Below are 27,156 nucleotides of genomic sequence, written 5' to 3'. Positions count from 1 at the left end.
CTACTATCAACCACTAGTGGTCAGTGTTGCTCCATATTACTGCGTGACTAGACTCTGGAGTTTTTAGTGAAGTTAACCCTTTAATTTCCACAGAACTCACACGGGTAACTGAAATGAAAACTGCTTTCACATTGACCAAATGATCCAAGGGCACCAATATGAAAAAAACAGGCTCCAGCAAGAGACAGCAACCAGAAGAAAAGCAAAAAGAGAATAACCAATAATAGCAGCTATAGTAGGCCTATTTCTAGTATTTTATTTGTAAAACTATTTATGATAATTTACTCACCCCCATGTCATCCAAGATGTTCATGTCTTTCTTTCATCAGTCGAAAAGAAATTAAGGTTTTTGATGAAAACATTCCAGGATTATTCTCCTTATAGTGGACTTCAATAGACTCCAAACGGTTGAAGGTCAAAATGACAGTTTCAGTGCAGCTTCAAAGCGCTTTAAACCATACCAGACGGGGTATCGTTTATAAGGGTCTTATCTAGCAAAACAATCGGTCATTTAAAAACAACAACAACTGTATATGCTTTATAAACAAAAGCTGTATGTCCTACACCTTCCCTATTCTACTCACAGAAAAAAATGAAACTGGCGGCACGTTCATTCAGTAAGTTGAATAGGGAAGGCGTAGGACATACAGCGTAAGCTTTTTGAAGAATATGGAAAGCTGAAGCATGTAGAAGGTGATCATTTGTGTTTATAAAGCATATACAGTTGTATTTCTTACAAAAATGACCGATCATTTCACTTGATAAGACCCTTATTCCTCGTCTGCTATCGTTTAAAGCCCTTTGAAGCTGCACTGAAACTGTCATTTTGACCTTCAACCGTTTGGAGTCCATTGAAGTCCACTATAACGAGAATAATCATGGAATATTTTCATCAAAAACCTTAATTCCTTTTTGACTGACGAAAGAAAGACAAGAACATCTTGGATGAGATGGGGGTGAGTAAATTATCGGGAAAATTTCATTTGAAAGTGGACTAATCCTTTAATAATACTAATAATAATCTATTATCACTATTGTTGTTGTTGTTATTAATAAATATAATTCTAACAAATAATATAGCAAATTTTGTAGCCTACAGAAGTGCACAAATATATACCAATACAACCACTAGTTAAAAAGAATCTATTAATCCACTCTCCATATATATATATATATATATATATATATATATATATATATATATATATATATATATATATATGTATATAATATAATATATATATAATCATACTTAACATAATTATACAACATTTCTGCTAAAATTAAATTAAATTATTACTACAGAACTATTTTCAGCTGATAATTTATCAAATGACACCAGCTTATTCTCACGCAAATATGTTTAGTACTATCAAGATTATATACAACAATTTTTTTTTCTTTTTTACATGTGTTGAACTATGAATGGTCCTTTGTCTCCCTGTTTCACTTCAGCTTTATGAGTTGACTGGCCCTTTAAGAAGCGTCGCCTGTGTTTTCACTACTACACGACAACACAATACAGCAGCACAACACAAGCCTCTGAGGAGCGAAACAGTCCATCCACAGGCTGCATATCCGTTTCAGTAACATTTTGTTTTTACTGTAACGATGTAGTTAATGACAGAGGAATCCGTTAAGACTGTATTATCATCTGTATTATCATTAGCAAAGGGATATTCTAGTAGTGGCTAACGGCTATCGGCTCCAACAACAGAGGTTAACTAAAGATGTGCAAATAATAGTGATGCTCCTCCACCGCGTATGACCAAAGGTACTATCGAGCGGTAACAGGACTGGTAGGAATCGACGTCAAGATGATGAAGAAAAAGAAGTTTAAGTTCAGAGTGGATTTTGAGCTTGAAGAGCTGTCGTCGGTTCCGTTCGTGAACGGAGTTCTGTTCTGTAAAGTCCGACTGCTCGACGGCGGATTCTCGGAGGAGTCATCGCGGTAAGGAGGCTGTGAAATGTGGAGGGATAAAGATGCTATTATTATGGGAATGGGTGACATTGGGCTGGTTTCATTCTGTATTGCTTTCTAATAAAGCATAACCAAAACATAGTGTAGTAAGTTACACATATTCAGAGCTGTGGGATAAAGGGTTTGTGTTTCTTAATGATTGTTAGTGGTTTTACGTTCGTGTTTAAAGTGTATAATTGTACATGATTTATGTCAAGACTTAAGTCGACACTTTTGTGCTTCTTGATTTTGCAGGGATGTATGATAATTCAAATCGTTTTCAATGGTGACTTCATATTATGTCATTTTAGACTAGTAATGTAGGATTATTTTACATACAATGTCCATATTATGGTGTATTTGCTCACAATGAATTTATTTAAAATAGATTTTTAGGTGTCAAAATCTTGTCCAAACTACTCAAACATCAAGTCGTACTTTGGTATAAAAAGTAAGTTTAATCCTTCTCACTTTGAATATTACACCTTGCATGACCTACATGGCTTCTCAAGAGGAAATGGCCTTGTGCTCTAGAAAGCTGAAATGTCATTTGAGTAAAATATTAGTTAGTAATTATAGTATGTCAGAAGGCATGGATGAAAACATAATCATAAGAAAGCGGACTGTTCTTGGATTTTGTCATGGACATTGACAGTTGAAATATAATACTGAAACCTGAGCTAAAAAGTCACTTTAACTCACTGGCAAAGTTAATTTTTGTCAGAAGAACCAACAAAATTTGTTCTGAGTTTACTTGCTTAATTTTTATCTTTTATTAATAATTGCAATATATTGACCACATCATGTGTGCTGTTTGCGCTTTTTTTAAAAGCACTTCTTGTGCTGAGTCACTTCAGGCCATGCATTAAAACTGTATACTGTGTGTGTGTGTGTGTGTGTGTGTGTGTGTGTGTGTGTGTGTGTGTGTGTGTGTGTGTGTGTGTGTGTCAGTGTGTGAGTGTGTGATGTGTGAATGAGCTGTGCAGTTCTCAGACCTGCACAAAGGTTGACCTCCATGCAGGATATTAATTCATCACGTCTTGAGTGGGCAGATTTAAATGTAGAGCAACGAAGAGAACTGTTCAGTGTTACAGATTATTACTGCACGATGAATGTCTTGTAAATGTGACAGTCAAGTGCTGGACCCTGCACTGCAGTATTATGTTACATTTATTTATACATTTGACATAAAGATAATTTTATCCAAAGTGACTTACAGGGGTTGGACAAATGAAACTGAAACTCTGACCAATATAGTCTCGGAGGTTTCATGCCTATATGTGCGCAGTCTGGTGGCCAATCTTCACTGATTTCACATTCCATCAGTAAGAGCAGAGTGTGAAGTTTGAATTAGCACAGCTATACATAAGATGCTGCAATCCACACAACATAATGGGAGACATATCGGAGTTCAAAAGATGACAAATGTTAGTGTGTGTCTCACTGGCTCATAAGTGTCCAGTACAGCAAGTCTTTGTGGTGTATCGAGAGCTATGGTATCCAGGGTAATGTTGGCATAACACCACGTAGGACGAACCATATCTAACAGGAGTACCTGTCGACACAAAAGAAGTGTCTGAAAAATGATGTCCAGGTACTAACCTGGGTGCTTTTCCTAAAGCCGTTACCAACACAATTCAATGGAACTTGTGAACATAGTTGGCTAACAATGCTTTTGGGAAATGCACCCTGGATTGAACCAAAAATAAAAACATAAAACCACAGCTGCCCAGCTCACTGCAGAATTAAATGTGCACCTCGACTCTCCTATTTCTTCCAAAACTGTTTGCCGGGAGCTCAACAGAGTCAATATTCATAGTCTGGCTGCTATAGCCAAATCATTGGTCACTCGTGCCAGTGCCAAATGTCTGTTTCATTGGTGCCAACATTGCAAATCTTAGGCTGTGGTCAATGTGAAAATCTATTATTTTCTGATGAGTCCACCTTCACTCACTGTCTTTCCCATATCTGTGGGAGTTAAAGGGATAGTTCACCCCAAAATAAAAATTTGATGTTTATCTGCTTACCCCCAGCGCATCCAAGATGTAGGTGACTTTGTTTCTTCAGTAGAACACAAATGATGATTTTTTACCTCTAAAACACCACTATGGCCAACTGTGTTCAGCATTCACTTAGTGAGGTATAAGTGTGAGACATCACTTCCGCTGTCAGAGTGCGATCAGACCTCACTAAGTGAATGCTGAACGCAGTTGGCCATAGTGGTGTTTTAGAGGTAAAAAATTATATAAATACTGTTCGGTTTCTCACACAAACCGATCGTTTCGTGTCTTAGGACATCAATGTGTCGTCATGAGCCATAGGGTTTAATTTGGATTTGTCTAAGCAAGTTTTATTTAGTTAAAGTTTTATCTCATAAAAGAAGTTTCCATTGACCCACATTATATGGCTGACAGACAGCAACGGTTAGTGTTAAAAATCATCATTTGTGTTCTACTGAAGAAACAAAGTCCTCTACATCTTGGATGCCCTGGGGGTAAGCAGATAAACATAAAATTTTCATTTTTGGGTGAACTATCCCTTTAAGATATGTAGTAGCCCCAAACAGGCTTAACACCCGGACTGTTGCATGTTGAGTGAAGCTCAGGGGTGGATCAGTGATATCTTGGGCTGCAATTTCATGGCATTCCCTACTGTGCTTGATGGGCTGCCAATGACTACCAAACTATTATCGAGGACCATGTGCACTTAATGGTTCAAACATTGTACCCTGAAGGGGGTGCTGTGTTTCAGCTTGATAAATGCACCAATACACACAGCAAGGTGGATTGATGAACATGAAAGTGAAGTTGAACATCTCCCATGGCCCGCACAGTCACCAGATCTAAATATTTGTGAACCACTTGAGATATTTTGGAGGATCAAGTCATAAAACGTTTTCCTCCACCAGCATCACATAGTGACCTGGCCACTGTTCTGGAAGAGGAATGGCTCAAAATCCCTCTGGCTACTGTGCAGGACTTGTATCTGTCATTCCCAATACGAACTGATGCTGTATTGGCCGCAAAAGAAGGCTCTACAGCTGTGGTGTCCAACTCTGCTCCTGAAGAGCTACGGTCCTCCAGACTTTAAGTTCCAACCCTGCTCCAACACACCTGTCTGTAATTATCAAGCAACCATGAACACCTTGATTAGCTGGTTCAGGTGTGTTTGATTGGGGTTGGAGCTGAAATCTGCAGGATGGTAGGGTTGGACACCCCTGCTCTACAGCATACTAATAAATTAATGTGGTATAAAATTAGGTGTTTAAGTTTTGCTGTCCAACTCCTGTGCTTTGTAAATTCAAAGTATATATTTTATCAGTTCATGCATTCCCTGAGAAGCATAGCACCATATTCAACTGTTTGAGCTTTAGGAATATTGTCACTCATGTTTCTGTCCCTGTTTACTAATTTATGAAAAGTCTCAGTCTAAAAACACAGATTTTTTTTGAAAGGCCATGTGGCATTGAACAGTTCTACATTATCATCCAGCAGAGAGGGAAAAAATGACTTCAACAACTAATTAATGATGATAAAATCTATAATGAAAAGTATTGACAGGGAATTTTATTGATTAGTCGGGTTTGATCATTTTTTATTTATTTATTTAGTTAAACTTTATATTGCACACCACGTGTGTTACATTTATTACACTCTAAAAATGTTTGGTTAAAAACAACCCAAGTTGGGTTGAAAATGGACAAACCCAGCAATTGGGTTGTTTTAACCCAGTGGTTGGGTTAAATGTTTGCCCAACCTGCTGGGTAGTTTTATTTAACCCAACTACTGATTAAAAATGACTATATGGCTGGCTTAAAATGAATCCAAAATAGGTGAGAAATTAAAAATCAGACACATAATTACTAGAGGCAACAATAGTAATCAAAAGGTGTACATTTATTAATAAGAAATGTAATAAATGATTATTGTTTATTATTCATTATCTTATTAATAAATGCTCATTTATTAAATATATTAATAAATGTTAATTTCCAGCATATTTTGGGTTCATTTTAAGCAAGCAATACAGTCATTTTTATACAACAGTTGAGTTAAATAAAACTACCCAGCACGTTGGGCAAACATTTAACCCAACCACTGGGTTAAAACAACCCAATTGCTGGGTTTGTCCATTTTCAACCCAACTTGGGTTGTTTTTAACCCAGAATTTTTTAGAGTGTATATAGACTTAAATGTGCACTGATCAAGATGTGGAATATCCAATTAATCAATAAATTGGATAAATAATTGTCAGATTAATTGATCCCTACAAAACCTATTCATACAAAATCAGCTGTCTTTTCCATCTCAGTTGAGACATCATCACAAACTCTGTTCTGCTGCAACGTTTGTCATTCACTCTGTTTTGGAGCTCTGCAATACAAAGACTTCCCACAGTTAAATATTAATGTGTCAGGCAGTGAAAGTGGGCTGTCAAACTTCACAATGACACAATGACAAATTCTTCTCACAATGACAAAGCGACTCTCCCACAATACATAAGCAAGTAGCTTATTCATCCATACAGAAAGAGAGCTGTATACTAAAACCGCAGCAGCTTAGATCTAGCTTGGGCTAAATCAGTGCTTCTCTTTTCTATTATACATTTTGCAGGGAGTGTCTGAGGTTTGTGAGTTTATTCTCCCTCTAGGCTTGCGTTTGCCTCCATCCGCCTCCTTTTGAAGAACTCCTGTTTCATTGCAGACATCCTGTGAGAGAACCTAAGGAAGATGCACACAGAACCAAAGCACTCCTGCTCTCATTCGTTCAGATGACTTTGCCATGGCAACGGCATATATTCTAAATACAGAAATCAGACCAGTGGCTTGTCATGGTTATAATTCTGTATTACAATATTAGACCTGTTGCACATTTTGGCATAATCAAGCCTATCAATGAGATTTAACAGCCGTTATTCCCATGAGAACAGTGATGCTAATGACTCTAGCACATGCATAATTGTGTCTAATGGACCAATGGAACAAAGTACTGTACCAGGAAAATAATGAGAGCAAATATGGTAGATTGTTTTCATTTGTGCTAGTAATGCATGCCATTAGCACCTAATGCTACTGAATTCATTATGTTCTTTGTGCTTTGTAGGGAAGGTTATAATGAGTTATTGTGATGCTGAATTGTTCCAGTAAGTCTATTATATCAGAGAGTCAGAGGCTAAACATTATTCATTATGTGATGGCTAGAAAGCAGAAGTCTAAATTTGACCTGTGGTGCAGTTATTGCAAAGATGGAGCATCCTGTATTGACTTGAGATTGGGCCTTGGCCGGGTTGTATGTCTGATTTATGAGTCTGCAGGTTCTTTTATAGTCTCACTGCCAGTAATTTGACTATAATCATATTGGTTAGGAAAGGAGTCATATTACCGACATTATCATGTCTTCCTTTTATCATCACTTTGCAGTGCCACCTTTGTGTTGGCGAGAAGAGGCAGCAAAGCAGAACTTTGGACTAATAATGGAGCGCTAAGGAGTAATAACAGTTCAAATCAACATGAAATCATAATGCAATATAATTTGATGGCATAATGATTCCTATCCTGTTTTACTCAGAAATATGTCTTATTACAGAGGAAAATGGCTTGCTAAATTAATTTTGCATTGATTTTAACTTGTCGTTAATGGGTCTTTTTGTAATATGCATGACAAGAACTCAATTTATAAAGTGAAATGCAGGTTGCTATTTACACAGTGAGTACAGATCTGTAGAGCTTTAGGGGCCATTTACACGACACCATTTTCAACTAAAAACAGGAAACTTTTTATGCATTTTGGTCATTCATTTACATAACAATGGCATTTTGGGGTCTTGAAAATGCAAACTTTTGAAAACGGGATTCAAGGTGCACATTTTTGAAAGCGATACCGTAATCGTCTCCGTGTAAACTACAAAAACATGAATTTGTGAAAATGTTGACGTCATGTGCATGCGTATTATGTGTTCAGTCTATAGGTGTGTAGTAGTGATGTGTCGTTCTTGAACGATTCGTTCATTTTGAACGAATCTTTAATGTGACTCGGGAAGAACGAGTCGTCTCGGGGGGTGATTCGTTCAGTCGCGCATGTGCAATATTCTACAGGTTCTGTACTGCTAGTAGTAGTTCACCTGATGATTCAATTGATTAGTTCATTTCATGAGTCTTTCGGGTTTTGAGTCGTTCCTTAATCACGTGACAAACCCATACGCTACCAATGCATTCTGAGCCGGAAAGAGAATTGATTAGTTCTTTTTATGAGTCTTTCGGGTTTTTGAGTCCTTCCTTAATCACGTGACAGACCCATACACTATGCTGTGTGACCCAAGCACATTATATTTATTAGTAAATAATGTTAACTCTCCAGTTTTGTTTGAGTTTGTGTTACAACTGTTAAAGCTTAAGTTATCATAACCTTGATGTTTTAAACTAACATTAATAATTCAAATTCAAAATGTTATTTGCTTTTAATTTTTGTCATTATGTCCTTTTTGAGCAATTTTCTTAATACATATATTAGACCAATATGTCAAGTCTGCCTAGGAATAGCAATTATTATAACAGCAAACTCAAAATTGAAGTAAAAATGAACAAACTAGGCTATAAATACTTTGTATTGTAGGCTTGGATTATTATATTATTATATAGCCTAGTGTTTATTTACAGTTAAAATGAACGAAATGACTCATTTAAAAAAGATTCGTTCATTTTGTGGAACGAGACTCAAAAGTCCGAGTCGGTAAAATGATCCGAACTTCCCATCACTAGTGTGTAGTGTTTCTTTACAATGTGACATCGCCACCTATTGGCCTGGCATGCATAATACAGTGTTTGTAGTGGGTTTCGTGGATCAGTGTGAACGGGGATTGTCATTTGTACTCAAATAAACGCTAAGGGAAAACTTTTCAGCTTTTAGTACATAGTTGTTGTGTAAATGTACCCTTCGTCCAGAGCGTTTTCAGTGCTGGCAAAGTCTTAACAGAGCAGAATCATTTCCCTCTGCCCATCTGTGAATAAATGTGTGATATTTTGAGCACTATAGCCATTATGAATCAGCTGATTGTTTATTTCCTTAGAAACCATGTTTAGTGGAATGAAAATCATATCTTGTTGAGAGGATATATTTATTGACATTGTTTAGGGAAGTGTTTGGACTAAGCTGCTATGGTGAGAGATCAGAGTTGAGGGTTTCATCCAGCTGTGGTTTATTCTGGTTCATGGAATAGAAGCTGTTTTTCACCCAATGACTCACTCGACTTATGGTAGGGAATCTCCCCAGCTGGATGGGAGGTTCCTGATTATGTGTTATTTTGGCCGTGTTTCCCATAGACGTCATTGTGGATCGTTATGAAGTGACAGAATATGAGGAAAATGTGAGGATGTTTATGTAAGGGCAAGTGTAGTATGTGGTGTGGATTTTTTTATTGTTTTCCTAGCAAAACGTGATCACACTTTAGATTAGGGTACACATTCACTATTAACTAGTAGTTTTCCCTCAATAAACCTCTAATTGGCTGCTTATAGTAGTATAGTTGTAGTGGTTATGTTTAGGTATGGGTTAAGGTTTCTAGAATATGGTCATGCAGAATAAAGCATTAATATGTGCTCTGTAAGTACTAATAAACAGCCAATATGCAAGTAATATGTGTGCTAATAAGCAACTAATGAATAGTGAATATGTTCACCTAATCTAAAGTGTTACCTAAAATGTAAATGTCAAATCAAATGCAAATTCATTTCCTCATAATGGGATAGTGTAAACTTTGGAGGACTCTGTATGAATATTAATAAACAATCTTTTTCTATAAAAACAAATATGTCAAAATATTTTTAATAAATAAAACACAAAAATGACAAATAATTACACACAAACTAAGAATTTAGTTGACGTCATTTGACCCTTTTCTTGATATATTTATTAGAAAATATTTTGACATACCATATATCAGTTTTTTTAAAAGAAATTAAGACTTTTATTCAGCAAGGATGCATTATATCTGCATTTAATATATATGCATTATATATTAAAGGTGTAAAAACATGAAGGTGTAATGTTTTTAAAAATAATAATGAAGCTTCTAAAAAATATGTGGGAAAAATGTATCACAGTTTCCACAACTGTTTTCAACATTGATTAAAATAAGAAAGGTTTCTTGAGCCAAAAATGACAGTAAACACTATATTGTTATAAATTTGCTCCAAATCAGCATATTAAAATAATTTCTGAAGGATCATGTGACACTTAAGACTGGAGTAATGATGCTGAAAATTGAGCTTTATCATCACAGGAATAACTTACATTTTAAATAAATAAAATAGAAACAGTTATTTTAATTTGTAATGATATTTCACAGTATTACTGTTTTTACTATATTTTTGATCAAATAAATGCTGCCTTGTTGAGCACAAGAGACTTCTTTTACTGACCCCAAACATTAGTCTATATATGCTTTGAATGAAAGATTTATTAAATAATATGGTACACTTTCCCTCAATACCACCGACATTTTATTCAGATGTGAAAATCTAGTTTTACCAGCAACGCTGCATGACCGAAGCCATTCGTCAGGGACATCCCCCTGGAGTGCCTACAAGGGCACAACCTTCCATTTATCATCCAATCTTTGAGTTAGCAGTCCTGTCCTTTGAGTACACCTTGGACAAAACACTCCATCCTAAAATTCACATGCTTATAGTCTTGTGTTCACTTTCTTACATGTGTAAATAGCATCACAATTTCCCTGAAGTTAATGTCATAGACTCATATCTCTCCAAAAGCCCTCTGGGTCTCTCTCTTCTGCCCTGTCTGCAAACATCTGTCTAATTAGGAAGCAGGACACACCTGCACAGGGAGGTCCATTTTCAGATGGGAAATGAATTACACTTCTTGTTGTCAGTATGGCCTTCTGACTCCAGGCTCTAATTAATCACCGAATGTGAGTCAGACTCTTTTAATGCAGTCGACTTGAAGTGAATATAAAAATCACTCTGTTGTATTGGGGCTAGATTATGTGACTAATTCTGTTGTGAAATCATTTCAAAATCTCCCCGAGGAGCAATGCTGCAAGAATTGTCCACTCCTGTTGGATTTGCAAATGCAGATCAGATGGTGTGGGATAGGGTTCACGCTGTTTTGGATGAGTGCATGTTTGTTTTAAAGCCTTGAGCCAAGGTTGTGTTCTTTACAATGACACCTTGCATTAACAACACAATGTGTTTTTGCGTTTTACAGGGAGACGGTCCAGGCAAACTGTGTACACTGGAGAAAAAGATTCTCCTTTCCCTGTAAAATGAGCGCTAATGCTGGAACTGGAGTCCTTGACCCCTGTGTGTGTCGAGTTTCAGTCCGAAAGGTACAAACACACTCCTGCACACTCTGTTGGGTTGCAATAAACAGTTTGAAGTTGAAATACTATATTCAACTCCATATATTCAATCAATAATTTGATTGTTTGTTTGTTTTATAACAGGAACTAAAAGGTGGAAAGACTTATGCAAAGGTAATTTATTCCTTTTTTTAATAAACATACCAACACTATTCAATATTTTTGGGGAGCTGACATGATGTGCAGTGTGTGACATGCTGTATGAGTCATCTAAAATAATTTTTAAGAGCATTTTCTAATTATTTTGTAATTAGCATGATGTTAATTGAGAGGCTATGTGGAATAGTTTTAAAAATTATAGTAGTTGCACTGCAGGACTATTTACTGTAAAACAACTACAGAAAAGCTAAAATATGATTATAAATGGTGAAAAAAATAAACTTAATATATAAATGTTTCCTTTATAAATTCATATGTTTCTAAAATCTTCATGCTGAAAGCAAAAATTTGTACTTATTTACCTTTCATGAATGGAAACTAACAGAGGGCATTGGTAATTCATCAAGTAGACAGTTCTGAGAGGATTATAAAATATTGATAGCAAAGGAACGGCTGAAAATAGATCACTCTAGAACATTGTGTTTGTATGCGATTCTGTTTGTGTATGAGCAGTGCACTTCTGTTCATAAAAGCATTTACCCTTTTATTTAGCTTTTTTAATTCAAAAGCTCTAGCGCCTTTTATTTTTGATGTTTTTTCTATTAGCAAAATCAAGAATAAACTGAATTTCTTTCCTGAATGTGTGTTGCTTTGGCTCTCTGTAAAGCTGGGTTTTGCTGATCTCAACCTGGCGGAGTTTGCGGGATCGGGTAACACCACACGCAGGTGTCTTCTGGAGGGTTATGACACCAAAAACACTAGACAAGACAACTCCATCCTTAAGGTACAGAAAGGCTCAGACTTCCTCTCAGGATCTTTCTTCTCCGCTAAACTCCATTCATGCTTTGAGTCTTTATTTATGCAACTTTTTTATGACTATTAAGTTATGAGTTAGTAGAGGTTCTTAGTGGTACTATTGGTCACTAATTAGTATTACTCTTGCTAAAGATTTAAACAAACTCCTAAACTTAGATGAGTATACCTTGAATCATATTATCTTAAAGGGGTCATATGATGATTTTTAATGTTTCCTTTAGCGTGTAATGTCTCTCTTTGTGCATGTATATGATCTTCAAAGTCACAAAGCTCATAGTCTCCCACAAAGCGACTAACAGAGAACGCTGATCCAGACCTGCTTAAAAAGCCTCGACCGAAGTCCACATATTACTTCCCCAAAGGCATATGCAAAGAAAGTAGGCCAGGTTTCAGTGAATTAAAGTGTTGTCATCATGATGCGGAGAAGTTGTGTGTTTGGATGCGAAAACAAAACTGCTTTTACCTTTAGAGTTTAATCAGAGGTTAAGATTTATTTATAAAGCTGTTCCTGAGCGGTACAACCCAAAAGTTTACAGAGGACAGCTGCCTGAACCTGGGAGAGTACAACACAGGCCATATACAAAGACTACTTTCCACTATGAAATGTTCTGCTCAAGTTGTGCTTGCAAAGTTGGTTCAGATCGATCATCTGCACTTTCAGAATCCAACTCGGGCCAGAACTGATACAGTATAGCTGGCGACATTTTTATTAACTTTTTTTTTTTATTAAAGCTTCTGTCCGTAACTTTTTTTGGTTAAAATTATCCAAAATCAATTTTTGAGCAAGTACATAACCAGCCAGTGTTCAAAACTATCTCCTTACCTTAGCCCGATTCACATCAGTAAGCTTGTAATAATGTTTTATAATAAAATCAGTACTGGTAGGTTTCCGCAGGAAATTTGAGCATGCAGCCGTTCGTTTTTGCATCATTACGTCACGTCTGTAAACAGAAAGAATGAGTCACAGCTATAGGCTATATGTGAGGATGCTGCTGGTAGCGGATCATATATAACGTTTTCTCACAGCAGCTGGAATAATTAAACTTATCATTTTGATGGTGGATTGTAATCCAGAAAGGTCCAAATGACAATCATCAATGACAACTGGAGATTCACCTGTAGTCCAAAGCAAAAGATTTCGGACTGCGGAGTGGCTACAGAAATTGAAATCTACAGGTAATGCTAATACACACTAAATACACAGTGAGGTAATGCTGATGGTGTTAACATTAACAAATTGAGAACAAAGTATAACAATAAAACTCATTTGCACAGTTTAACGTGATCCATGCTAAGCGATTGTTAGATTTAATCACCACTGTAATGCTTTTTTTTTTCTCATTTTGTCAGAACAAAAGTGTCAGATTTGTTACTTACTCCTTCAGATGACATTTTTGAAATGGAATTTTGGAATTTGTGAAAATTCTTATTTTGGTCATACTTTCAAGACTACAATTTGTGATTCTGAAGTACAGTATCCACACGATGTGATGACTGACAGCAAACATTAGATTCATACGTGCTGAGGAGCTGTGCGGATCCACAACCCACGTAAAAATGATAATTCCGCAAATCACTGCAATTGCAGGTTTCAAACAGCGATGGAGACAAAGAGGCAAAACTGCAGCTTTAACATTTTATTACAATTGCTTTAGAAGACTTGGAAGCTGAAGCTCACGATTATCGCATTACATTTCCAACGCGCACTTGTGGCGTTTGGCCAATCACAACACACTAGGCCAGCTGGCCAATCAGAGCACTCTGAGCTTTTCGGAAGGAGGGGCATTGTAGAAATCAGGGCATTTCAGACAGACTGAGAATAGAGGAGCTGCAATAAATCTACAATATGTGAAACGTGTTTTTTAAACATTAAAGCATGTTAACCTATTTGGTTACACCCAATAATCAAAATAAGGAACTTTTAAAATGGCATCATACATCCTCTAAGAGGGGAAAAATCTTGTGAAAAAATAAAAAAACAAACAAAAAACATTCGACATAGGATTTTTGCTTGGCAGATGATAAAACAGGTGAAAAAGTCACTTTTTACCTGGGCAGTAAGTAACCTAGCAACCACCCAGAACACCCTAGCAACTGCATACTGTAGCAATGCTCTAATGAATGAACACTTTAGCAACTGCCTTGCAACACCCTGGAAACCATCTAAACATGCATGTGAATTTTACATGATTAAGAGTTACTCACATTCTCAAAAAATGTGAATATATATATATATATATATATATATATATATATATATATATATATATATATATATATATATATATATATATATATATATATATATATATATATATATATATATAAATTGTTTCTGTAAGGGCCAAAAATGAAATGTTGAATGTTATACAGATCCAGTTTCTTATTTTTTGTCATTTGTCTTTTCCTGCAGGTGATTATTAGCACACAGCTGATGTCTGGGGACCCCTGTTTCAAAACGTGAGTGTTACCATTGATTTGCGTTGTGAATGTGTCATAATTCAGTATTGAAGTGAGAAAGAATTGAAGTTTGGTTGTGAAAAGGGCCTATTTTTATCTTTATGCCACTCTATCTGCATTTCTAAATTTAGATTTAACTGAAGACCCACAGAGACCTTTTCCTGCTAAACATTTAAGGTTGCTATTATAGTATTTTCTCAGAAATGGCCTGTGAGTTTGGAAGGAGTGTGAATATGCACTCTGGGGAAATCAGAGCTTTGAACACAGATTTGCATACTGGAAGCCAACACTGTCCACCTACACATGTACACACACTGCAGCTCACACTGTGCATGAAGGCAAAACCCTGCTAAAAGCATTTGTGTGGGTTGAAGCGTGGGGAGAGTATGGAGTTTGGGGATTCTGGGGGTTGCTTTTGAGTCAGTAGGCAGATTGAAATGGTTTAGTTCTTTAATTTAGCATTTCTTTTCAGATCTATTCATTCGAATACATTTAAGCCATATTCTTGATTGCGGGTTCTCCATGTATTAGGCCTCCGTCCACCGCCATGGTGATTGGCATTCAGGGTGATGCAGAGAGCCTACTAGAAGACAGGAAAGGAGGAGACACACAGAAACCTTTTCTGAGCCTCTCAGGTAAACTTCACACAAAAATGCACTGGTCAGTGTTTCCAAAGAATCAAAATGAGACACCAATACAGAAGCTCCATACACAGACCTTGTTTATATATTTTTAACAATTGTCCTTTACATGTGCTTAAATGTGTATGTATTTCTTATATTTTTATGTTGGCATTATGTTGGTTGCTCTAATCAACTGTCCAAATCAAACACCCTTTGAAAAGCTTCTCATTAATTCTGCATCCAGTCCTGTAATAAAGTCCAGGGGTCTCATTTATAAAGCGTGCGTACGCACAAAACGGGGCTGGAAACGCGTGTATTTTGATCTATAAAAAACAAACTTGACGGGAGAATGTGCGCACCTTTAAGCAAACTTTGAGCTGTGCGTATGAACATTTTGGAGACATGGCTACACCGATGGTGAGCTGAGGGACTGACGGCAGATGAAGGAAAACCACTTCAAATCCTCATTATGAGTCATAATCATAAATACAGTGCATGTTCACAGTAACAGTTTAAATAAATAAAAGAATGATTTAAACTCACACGGAAACTCACGTTTTACATTTACATTAATATTACACTTTCACTAATGGCGATAAGCACTGAAATTACTTTACACAGTCATTACGGAGAAGTTAATCAAACGTGATATGAATTCAGATAGTAGATGTGCTACTTTCTATCACTTTTCCTGTGACACGCCGCTTTAATGACAGAGCGCTAGGAGCACAATAATTCCTCTTTAAACTACACTGCAGATGTTATAACAAAATATTTTGGCAAGAACGACGATCGATGCACACTTAACTTCGATATAATAAAAAGACGCTGCTGGATTCGGTGGTCAAACGGTCCGTTGTCCAGTTTGAATAGGTCCAATGATAATATCTTACTGTATGTGTGAAGGGTCTTCAAACAGTTACCACTGTATATGAAGGATATAATTTGAGGAAAATCCTTTTTAAAATACAAACCCGATTCCAAAAAAGTTGGGACACTGTACAAATTGTGAATAAAAACAGAATGCAAGTCAATGAATGCAATGCAAATGCACATCAGACTGGCCATTTCAGTACCCAGATCCTTCTTCTACGCAGCCATGATGTTGTAATTGATGCAGTATGTGGTCTGGCATTATCATGTTGGAAAATGCAAGGTCTTCCTTGAAAGAGAAGACATCTGGATGGGAGCAAATGTTGTTCTAGAACTTGGATATACCTTTCAGCATTGATGGTGCCTTTCCAGATGTGTAAGCTGCCCATGCCACACGCACTCATGCAACCCAATACCATCAGAGAGGCAGGCTTCTGAACTGAGCGCTGATAACAACTTGGGTTGTTCTTTTCCTCTTTAGTCCGGATGACATGGCATCCCAGTTTTCCAAAAAGAACTTCAAATTTTGATTCGTCTGACCACAGAACAGTTTTCCACTTTGCCACAGTACATTTTAAATGAGCCTTGGCCCAGAGAAAACGCCTGCGCTTCTGGATCATGTTTAGATATGGCTTCTTTTTTGACCTATAGAGTTTTAGCCGGCAATGGCGAATGGCACGGTGGATTGTGTTCACCGACAATGTTTTCTGGAAGTATTCCTGAGCCCATGTTGTGATTTCCATTACAGTAGCATTCCTGTATGTGATGCAGTGCCGTATAAGGGCCCGAAGATCACGGGCATCCTGTATGGTTTTCCGGCCTTAACCCTTACGCACAGAGATTGTTCCAGATTCTCTGAATCTTTGGATGATATTATGCACTGTAGATGATGATAACTTCAAACTCTTTGCAATTTTTCTCTGAGAAACTCCTTTCTGATATTGCTCCACTATTTTTCGTCGCAGCATTGGTGGAATTGGTGATCCTCTGCCCATCTTGACTTCTGAGAGACACTGCCACTCTGAGAGGCTCTTTTTATATCCAATCATGTTGCCAATTGACCTAATAAGTTGCAAATTGGTCCTCCAGTTGTTCCTTATATGTACATTTAACTTTTCCGGCCTCTTATTGCTACCTGTCCCAACTTTTTTGGAATGTGTAGCTCTCATGAAATCCAAAATGAGCCAATATTTGGCATGACATTTCAAAATGTCTCACTTTCAACATTTGATATGTTATCTATATTCTATTGTGAATAAAATATAAGTTTATGAGATTTTTTTAATTATTGCATTCCTTTTTTATTCACAATTTGTACAGTGTCCCAACTTTTTTGGAATCGGGTTTGTACTTCAGTGAAGCGCCGAGAAAGACAATTGTATTTACACTGCAATAAATAAGTAGACCTATCCGTTTCCACTAAAAAAATATAGCCTAAACTTCCTAAAGATATGTTCACCTTATCAGCAAAACTGCATAAATTTAATTCAAATTGTTTAAAACAATTAAAATACTATTTGGCCATTGGAAATGAATGAATCAACTCTATTCTAAAACCTTTATCTTAAGTATTTAATACAATTTTGTTTTTATGCATATTTTGATATATTTATTCTAAAACATAAGAATATTGGATGATTTTTAGCAATGTAATGTCTATGGCAAAAATGTTAACCATGGTGTCACGTGGATGGGAATATGTATGGAAATGATATGCAGATGAGGTTATGCATAGTAAAACTAGGCGTCATGATCTCAATATATGCACAATCTTCCAATGACTGGGATTTATAACGGGATTTGTGCGCAGGATCTGGCGTACGCATTGTTTTTATAGATCTGATTTTTTTTGTGCGTACGCAGAATCTAGCTTTTGCACGTACGTACACTTTTAGGATGAAATCTACGCACAGTTTTATAAATGAGACCCCAGGACTGTGTGTTTGATTTGATGCCGCTGAACTAACAGAAGCTTGAAAGAGTGCTCTCTCTCCCCCACTCTCTCTTTTATCCTTTCTTTGCCCTCATACATGCTGCGTGCTTTCCGTCCAGAGGCTGTAAAAAGCATTAGTCTTTAATGTATAATTTAGCCGTGTGCCGCTCTTGACTCTTGACTCTGCTTTCATAGTGATTCACTGTGACTGACTGCTTATGATGTAGAGCAGGCGTACAATTCATAAAATATGATTAGCTTCCAAGTGCCTCTTCCGTAGTGATTTTGAGTTGTGATAATTGAACAATATTAAAGCTGTATTAATATTCATATTAGGCCATTTATACTGAAATTTTAATGGAATACAAGATGCCAAAAGTGGCTTGCTGTCTGAGGCGATTGATGAATTAATCAGTATCGCCATTTGTTCAGAGGAACATGTAGAAGAGTTATATGAGTTAGGATGGGATTTTGGCAGAGAAATGCTACTCTTTTGAAGGGAGTTTTTGGAGGAGTCATGTCTTAGGATGGTCAACCAGTCTTCGAACACCCAACAAGTCAGTTAGTGAGAGCAATGATTTAATGTAGACATTTTGAATTGTTTTTCAGTTTTAATATTTTAGATTTTCTAGCTTTTAATCTGTTACATTTAAGGCTATGCATACAATAGCTATAGTTATTTTAGCATTATTTATATACAATTATTGTATTTATTCATATTTTGAATTAGCTTTTATTTTTATATTTTAGGTTTTCATTTTAATTTTAGTTTTTGTATTATTTTTGTTTTGCTTTTGTCATTTGTCAATTTTAATAATTTTAGTACTTAATATTATTTTATTTTAGTTAATTGCCAAGGCAAGTTTTTCATCTAATGTTTATAATTTATTCTACTTTGTATTTATTTCAGTTATTGAAATAATTTTTTATAGTTTAAGACACTGATGCTAGCATACTTAAAATTTAAAAAGATTTTTTTTTTTTTATCAAGGACCAAAAATATTAATGGCAAAAATTATCACTGAAAATGATTATTATTAATCTGTGCATATGCAAATTTCTTGCCAATAAAATACTTAATAGAATAAGAAATTCCCTTCTTCTTATACACCTGCTGTCAACTAGGATTAGCAAGGAGGAAATCATGATTCATGGATGTGATGTAAACAGAAGTATAATTTAAAAATGTGTCATGCTCTAACTTCCTGTTTTAATTGGAAATATGCTAACACAGGAAATACAACCATGTGCTTGTCAAGCAATTTTAAAGGCTACAACAATCAAAAAACTTTTGTAACCAATTCAACAAATTTTTAATTTTTCTGAGAAATTAATATCCATAATATATTTATTTTTCTATTTGTGAAGACTAAAGGTTACAGTGGCAAAAAGGTTATATCTATTTATTTAGTTAGTTAATATATTGGTTATGTAATAAATAAAAATGTATTTATTCAAAATTAACTTTGTTTGCCGTTTATATATCCCTTACCAGTCTAAATATATTGGACTTCCACTGACTAATTGATTTCGAGAAGTTTTAAAATGCATATGTTGATTTTCTAATTGACAGTGCTAATTTAAATTGCCAAATCATATTGAATTCCTGAATACTCTCAATAGACAAATGTATGGCCACATCAGATATATAATCTATTATAAGGTTAGAAATAGGAGAAGAACAGGTTAAATTGGCATTGAATCCCATAAAGTGATTGAGCAGGTTTAATTAGGACTGAACTGAATCCCTTATGTCCACAGAGACATCAGGGAAGTGTGGCTCTCTGCCTGATGAACTGGGGCTGTGCGGACATTCTCGAACGTCCAGTTATGCTAGTCAGCAGTCCAAAGTATCAGGTAGGCTTTCCTTTTCCACGGTTTTCTCTTTGATCACTTATTGACGATGTGTCGATGTGACTCTGCTGTCTTGCTCGACTTGAATGAATGCCTGATTTGTATTGTCTGCTACCCTGGCTGTAACATCAGGCTGCCAATCAACATCATGCCGTGGTATTGCAAGATGATTAAAGGATTTTGTAATTTTGCACGTAGGCTGCATGTCATATGACTCTGTTCTGTGTGATAGGGTAAAGATGTGTGTACATTAAATGAGACAGAAAATCCATTAGCTCACATTATATTTTGTTAAGTTGCACTTTCCACATAAAGGGTATACTTTGGTGTCCCATTACTTTGATTAAAGCATTAGGAATACAAATACAAATCCCATCTTTTTTGTTGTGAGAACTATTAGATCTGTGGATTTTAAACGCATCAAATGTCTGTATCATCAAAATCCCTCTATTGTGGGGTGATATTTATCCCTACTTAGAGGTCTTAACCATGTTTGTTTGTACTTGTTTTTTAATTAATAATTTTATATAATATATACATATATACACACACTACCATTCAAGGGTTTGTGGTCTGTAAGATTTAATGTTTTCGAAACTCTGGTTTGTAATGTGTATATAGTAAGCTCAACAAGGCTGTATTTATTTGATAAAAAATACAGTAAAATCAGTAATATAGTGAAATGTTATTACACATTTTTTTATTTGGATATATTATAAAATGTAATTTATTCTTGTGATGGCACAGCTGAATTTTCAGCAGCCATTACTCCAGCCCTCAGTGTCACATGATCCTTCAGAAATTATTCTAAAATGCTGAGAGACATTTTTATTCTTATTAATGTTGAAAACGGTTGGACATCAATATTGAATATATTTTTTTTCAGGATTCTTTGATTAAAAAAAAACATCAAAAGCGAAACATTTATTTAAAATAAAATTATTTGTAACATTATAAATGTCTTTACTGCCACTTTTGATCAATTTAATGCATCCTTGTTAAATAAAAGAATTAATAATAATAAAAAAATCTTTCTGACCCCAAACTGTTCAACTGTGCTGTAAGTGATGCAAAATTTAAAAAATGAATAAAAAAAATAAATAAAATGGCTGATATAATATTTAGTTTGACCTCTTGACTTTGACAATCAACAATTTAAGCACCTCCTTTCACTGGCCATTTTGCTGAACAAGACATTTTCAGTCACTTTTTTCGTTCTCAGTTTGTGGAAAGTGCTATTTGCTTTATTAAATAATCTGAAACTGGGCTCTTAGAAGGATTCTGTGCCATCACAAAATGGCTGGATTAAATGTCCCAGATCTAATTTGATAACACTACTTCCTCCAGTACTTCCAGAGAGGAGACAGCACTCAGTCCTTATTTCATTAAGCTATTCACTTAGATTCAGTTACACATTCCTCACTTTGACCTTTTGCAATAGAGCATCTCAGTTTTAAAGTCCCACAAAGCAAACAGAAGTCATCACTAGGGTTGGGAATCGAATATTTATTTCAATTCTGGCACTGGATAGTTAAGTTCAGGAATCGGATACTTGTTATAAAATTAAAATTTCAGTTCTGTGCCTAGTGATTCCTGTGTGCACATTTTAATGTGGTTTTCAAACCATTCAAGTGCAAGGAGACGTGAAAGAGAACTCAATTTGGCACTCGTGCGTTGTTATCTGTGCTGGGCACATCCAGAGCATGCAAACAAAAAGCTGCCTCTCATATAGTGCATGAATACTGAATTGTTCTCTTTTGCATCTTCTTGCTTAGACAAATACACACACAATTATGTCAAAATATCTTTGTAAAACAGTCAGTTATATGACTGTGAACGTAAATAGTTGAGAAAGAAAACACATGTAACAGTATAAAGGATCCGTGGATTAGGTCTTAAAGTGACAGCAGGCTAATAAACCTGCTGCCATCTGTGTCATTACTGTTAACCAAAGAACAAAAGAAAAAGAAAATCAATAATCTTGACTGAATACCTTTTGTAACTTTAATTAAGGATTTATTTATTTAAAAAAAAAATGCAGTGTTATTTTACATTTGATTTCAATTTCTGAACTTTATTCAGTTGTATTTTTATTTGCTAATTTGCTTATTTGTTCTTATTGTATTACTGACTATATGCATGTCTTTAATAATGTTTGAAAGTCTAGTTTTTTTAGAAACTGGGAATCGAAATAGCTAAAATTCAAAGATACCCAACCATAATCATCACATATCTGTCTCTGACCAGAAACATGTGACTTGGTGTGTGCTTTTTCATGTATGGGAGGATATTCGCCCTCTGTTTTCATTTTCTGAAGCTCCTCTGAATTTTAAAACAATGTTGTCGTGTTTTCTCAGGCTATAGTACGAGTCACTCGCGTTCCTCCAGTCTGTCGGAGTTCTCCCACAGGAGAAACACATCGATCGGCAGTGCTTCCACTGGCATTGCCAGCATCCCTGAGCCATGTGAGGAGAGTGACCAAACTACAGTGCCCCCTACAGCTGTGGCGTTCTGTGCTGCTGTGCCTGAACACCCATCAACCCCTGACAGGGCTGCCAGCAGGTCAGACAGACACTGCTACCACTGCCTGCTCTATATTCATCAAGCTTTAGAAGCAGGATATTAAATCAATGCAGGTTTATTTTCTCATATATACTAAGGTACCCAGTGAAACAGGACTCCATGGAGTCTCAGCTGAAAAGGGTGGATGCCACACGGGTGGATGCCGATGATGTAGTAGAGAAGATCCTGCAAAGCCAGGATTTCACCCACAGTTTGCTGGACTCCAGCGCTGAAGGTAACAATGGTTTTTTCATGCTTATTAGCAGACATTCCTAAACATTAATTGTCACTGAACATTTTTATTTTAGATTTTTGTTTGTCCAATAATATTCCATAAGTTCAGTCTTTCTTTCATTCTGATTGCTAATAGTTTATTAACACTGTGTGTTACACAGTTCATTCTTGCTGACACAAAATTGCATTTTTGGCCCATTAACTTGTCATGCTTGAGATGGAGTGGTTTCAGAGCGATCTTGGAACAGACGCAAACAGAAATAAAAAAAATGCAATTGGTAGCAATGTTTACGAGTAGTTGCTGCTACAATGTAGGTGTATTGAAGTTTATCTGTGCCAGAGAGCCTGTCTTTGTATGTGTGTCCTATTAGTTTTGGTATTATTTTTAGACGACCTGGCGACAGGTTCTCATTAGAATTGGACCGACTTGGTTTTTGTATCCCCCAGAGAAGAGTCGTGACTTTGTGTGCGGAATGGAGGCGATATCTGATTCAAGTGTGTGTGTGTGTGTGTGTTTCAGAGGAAGGTCTGCGCTTGTTTGTGGGTCCAGGTGGAAGCACAGCACTTGGTAGCCATCACCTTCCTGCCAGGTGAGTTTGAAGGAATATGTTGTTATCATTTACTCAACCCTCATGTCGTTTATTACTTACTTTCTTCCTAGGAACACAAAAGGAGATGTTTGGCAGAATGTCCAAGCTGCTCTTTTCCACATAATGAAAGTGAATGGGGACATTTATAAAAAAAATAAAAAAAAAACGTAAAGAGATCATAAATGTATTTGTGTGATATCTTCTGTCATATGAAGCCATGCTATAGCCTGTATGATGAAGACATGAAATATAGTACATGGATTTGTATGGACTACAGTGCTTCCCACACATTGACTTTACTTGGGCGGGCTGCCCACGTATAATAACGGCCGCCCAAGTATATTTGGAGACACATTTTTGCTTTTATTATTTTTATCCTCTTATACTTTTATATCCACCCAAGATAATGAAACCATCCGCGATCAATAAACTAGTCGTTTCGTACCTGCTCGTTATGTGTGCGTCAGAACTGTTTACTCCCGCGGACATTCCCATCGGCGCTGCATTTTCCAAAGTCACTTCAGACTGCTTCAAAGTGATTCTTAATCAATGAAAAGCACAGATTTATGCCAAGCGATTGCTAATGAACTCAAGTTGATGAATTATTACAAAGTCTACTTCATGGCATTTATATAAAATGTTTTATACGGTTATAAGAATCTGAAGGATCAGCCTGCAATAGTACAGACATTTCAAAATAAGAGTCCCGGTGTATTTCGGGTTTGTTTATAATTAAAATTCACATGCTAAGTTTTTTCTTTTTCTTTTGGGCATTATTGGTATTTTGGTTACACACTAAACTGTATTTAATTTGATTTCCATTTAATTCATAGTAAATTATTGTAGTTTCCCCCACAGGAAGAAAAGACTAAAAACATTATTTGACACATATATTATTCATTTTATACATTTTACTAGTAAAATCTGTGTCCCATTCACTGAGAGAGACACTATATGACAGCAAGGAGAACATAGGAAAAGGTGAACCATTTAAATGCTGTAATTTTGCATAATTTACAATGCATAATGATGCATAATATTAGTATGTAATTAAAATGAATTTCAATAAATAAAAATACTGTTAAAAATCACACATTATTTGTTTGTCACATGTAGTAGACCATTTTTGTGCCGTGGATAATAGGAGGATTTTTGCCCGGCTACCACCGCAAGTATATTTCAAACCTGTGGGAAGCAGTGGACTACTTTTATGGTCATTTCTGAAGCTTGACATCTCCAGTCACCATTCACTTTCATTATATGAAAAAAAGGGCTTGAATGTTCTGTTAAACTATATTTTCTGCTAAATCTCCTTTTGTGTTTCAAAGAAGAAAGTAAGCCATGTAGGTTTGGAACAACATGAGGGTGAGTAAATACTGACAGTTTTAATTTTCAGGTTGCTGTCTCTTTAAATATCATGGCAAAATCAGCGAGTATGCGCTCTAGAGAAAGTAAATCACGCAATTACCTGGTTGTATATAAATGCTGATTTCTTCTCTTTTCAGGGTTGGAGCTGGTGCCTACGAACAGGTGGTGATCAAACGCTAGAGTTGGGAGATGCCAGAAGGAGAAGTGTCAAAAACCAAAGTCTGTTTCGTGGGAGGAGAAAAGGATGAAGAGATTCAGACATGTTCGTCTCCTCTCACATTAGCAGTGTTTGTCACAAACCTGTTTCAGCTTTTCGATGAAACGGTGTCCTCTGCTGGCTACATAAAGAACTGACAGCTCCTCTGTATGAGGCTGTCATTTGGTGTCTTGTGTTTCACTGTGAGGTAAAATCTTCTAATACGTCTGCATTGCAAATCAGAGAGCTTTCCCCTCTATTTTCCTCGCTGATTTAAAAAAAATATATATTTCATATTGTTATTTTAGTAAGATATCTGTTTATTTTTACCATGTTTACACGTTTGTGAGCCATTTTAAGGGGTCCGTCAGTAACATTTGGTGGATTATATACATCATTACAATATGTACGAGATGTATACTCTGTGTTTGCATATGAAGGTGACCCCTTTTTTTCTCATTTCATTACTGTACGAATGAAAATCAAACCGTCCTCACCCACCCGCAGCATCTCACTTTGTGCGTGTGAGAAGTCGTGATGCGTTTGACAGATGGAGCCGTTTTCAGACTTGAAAAAATGTCCATTTGAATAGCACTTTGAATTGAAGGACTTTACATGGACTTTTTGAGGCTCAGCTTTTCATCTAGTTAACTTGTACACATTAAATGTGTATTTTATTTTTTATTTGTTGCTGAAAATGACTTTCGGCTACAGCTGCATTATAGTTCAATTTATAGACACATTAGCTACTTCAAATCTGGGCTGGTGAATATCTGATAAGAACTTCTCTGGCAGCAATCTATGACATAATGATGACATCACATAAATATATTGGCTTATACTTAAGAACAAATTGAGCCAAGCCGTTCTCAATTATTTACATGGCAGCACAGAACAAAGCATTTAACCATGTCGATGCTTGAAACATTTAGCACAAGGCTCTCAAGCAGCGTGTAGCTCTTCTAATGCTATCTACAACACTACAAAAACCCATTTTATCCGTGTTTTTGTAGTTACTTGATGTATCACTAAAATGAAGGTATTTTAATGACTATTTTCATGGTATCTCTGTCTGTAAGATCAGCTATAGGGCATATCAGAATCATAAGTTAGTGCTTCTCTAGTTTTATGTGACCTTATGCCCATATCTTCTCAAAAGCCATTCACTGTTTTATAAATGTAAACTCACTTGCCTCTGCAGTTTAACTGTGTGGGGATTAGCAGCTGTGCGAGTGTGTGTACAATCTATTTGTAGCACTTGATTATATCATAACTGTCTAGAGTTATAGTGTAGAAATGCATGGGTGTCACACCTACTCATCATGTCCGAAGCAATTTGTGGTCTTTGCTATCTCCATTCGGATTGATCCGGGTCTGTTGAGATCCAAACACTAAAAATAAATACTGACTGGAAGCTTGGATTCAACTCGGCCACACATCTCAGGTTTATTTTCTTTCACTATTACTGCACAAATATCAAAGCACCACACCGCGAATGTACGGAGCCCTTTAAGAGACATGGTGATGGGAGAGAAAATTCTGTTTTCAGTGCTTTTGCGTTCTTTCACAAAGAGAAATTTTGCGTTTATTTGAAAAGAACTCAAGGTTTCTCATAGGAACACAAATAATTTGGGAGCAAATGCAACATTTCTTCTGTGAATGCAAAAGAATATCATGCTTTTTCCATCAATGTGTCCCTTTAAGGACTCGAATGTTTGCAAATATCCGTTTATTTAGAGGTTATCTGCGATATGTCAGCTTCATTACTTTTCAGCAGGCACTCAGTAAAATGAGTGAATTACTTTGAACTTGATTTTTATTTTTATTTTTAAATTGATCTACTGCCAAAATGAAATCTATTTTTATGTATTTGAGCTTTAGTGATACTTATATTGTAAGATTCACTCCCCCCACCCCACATTTTCTTCCCTAAATCTCTTACACAACCTATAAGTCGGTCCTGGTACTTTACATGTTGTAAAAACATGGTGGCTTTATCTCTTCTGTGAAGTTTTTGGTCTTTGTAATTGTACCGTGTCTGATGTTTAAAGGTGACATTGCTTTTTGACTGTCTCGCAATGTTGTGTTCCAACTTTTGACCAATAGTGGCTTCCATGCCATGTGTTCTGTTATGATGCTGGTAAGGTATGTACCATGCACTGTTAAATAAAACCACATTCCAAAGAAGGAGTCACATATTTGCATTTTTAATG

General features: G+C 36.1%; 1 protein-coding gene across 2 annotated transcripts; it reads left to right on the top strand.

Moving 5' to 3' along the window:
• The first annotated feature begins 1,497 nt into the window (after positions 1-1,497).
• On the top strand, positions 1,498-27,122 carry fam102bb (family with sequence similarity 102 member Bb). 2 transcript variants are annotated; one of them, XM_067384052.1, is made up of 11 exons: positions 1,498-1,951; positions 11,182-11,302; positions 11,420-11,449; positions 12,102-12,218; positions 14,664-14,710; positions 15,242-15,345; positions 19,901-19,996; positions 22,351-22,555; positions 22,654-22,790; positions 23,310-23,379; positions 24,885-27,122. In XM_067384052.1, the coding sequence occupies exons 1-11, from the start codon at positions 1,818-1,820 to the stop codon at positions 24,925-24,927; spliced, it is 1,104 nt and encodes a 367-aa protein (XP_067240153.1). In that variant the 5' UTR covers positions 1,498-1,817; the 3' UTR covers positions 24,928-27,122. The 2 variants fall into 2 exon arrangements, with proteins under 2 accessions (XP_067240153.1, XP_067240152.1); XM_067384051.1 differs by having other exon boundaries at positions 22,630-22,790.
• The last annotated feature ends 34 nt before the right edge of the window (positions 27,123-27,156 follow it).

This window comes from Chanodichthys erythropterus, chromosome 4 (genome assembly GCF_024489055.1).
Source record: "Chanodichthys erythropterus isolate Z2021 chromosome 4, ASM2448905v1, whole genome shotgun sequence".
Taxonomy (NCBI): domain Eukaryota; kingdom Metazoa; phylum Chordata; class Actinopteri; order Cypriniformes; family Xenocyprididae; genus Chanodichthys; species Chanodichthys erythropterus.
Note: the sequence above shows the minus strand (reverse complement) of the source record. Positions and strands in the feature narration are given on the sequence as shown.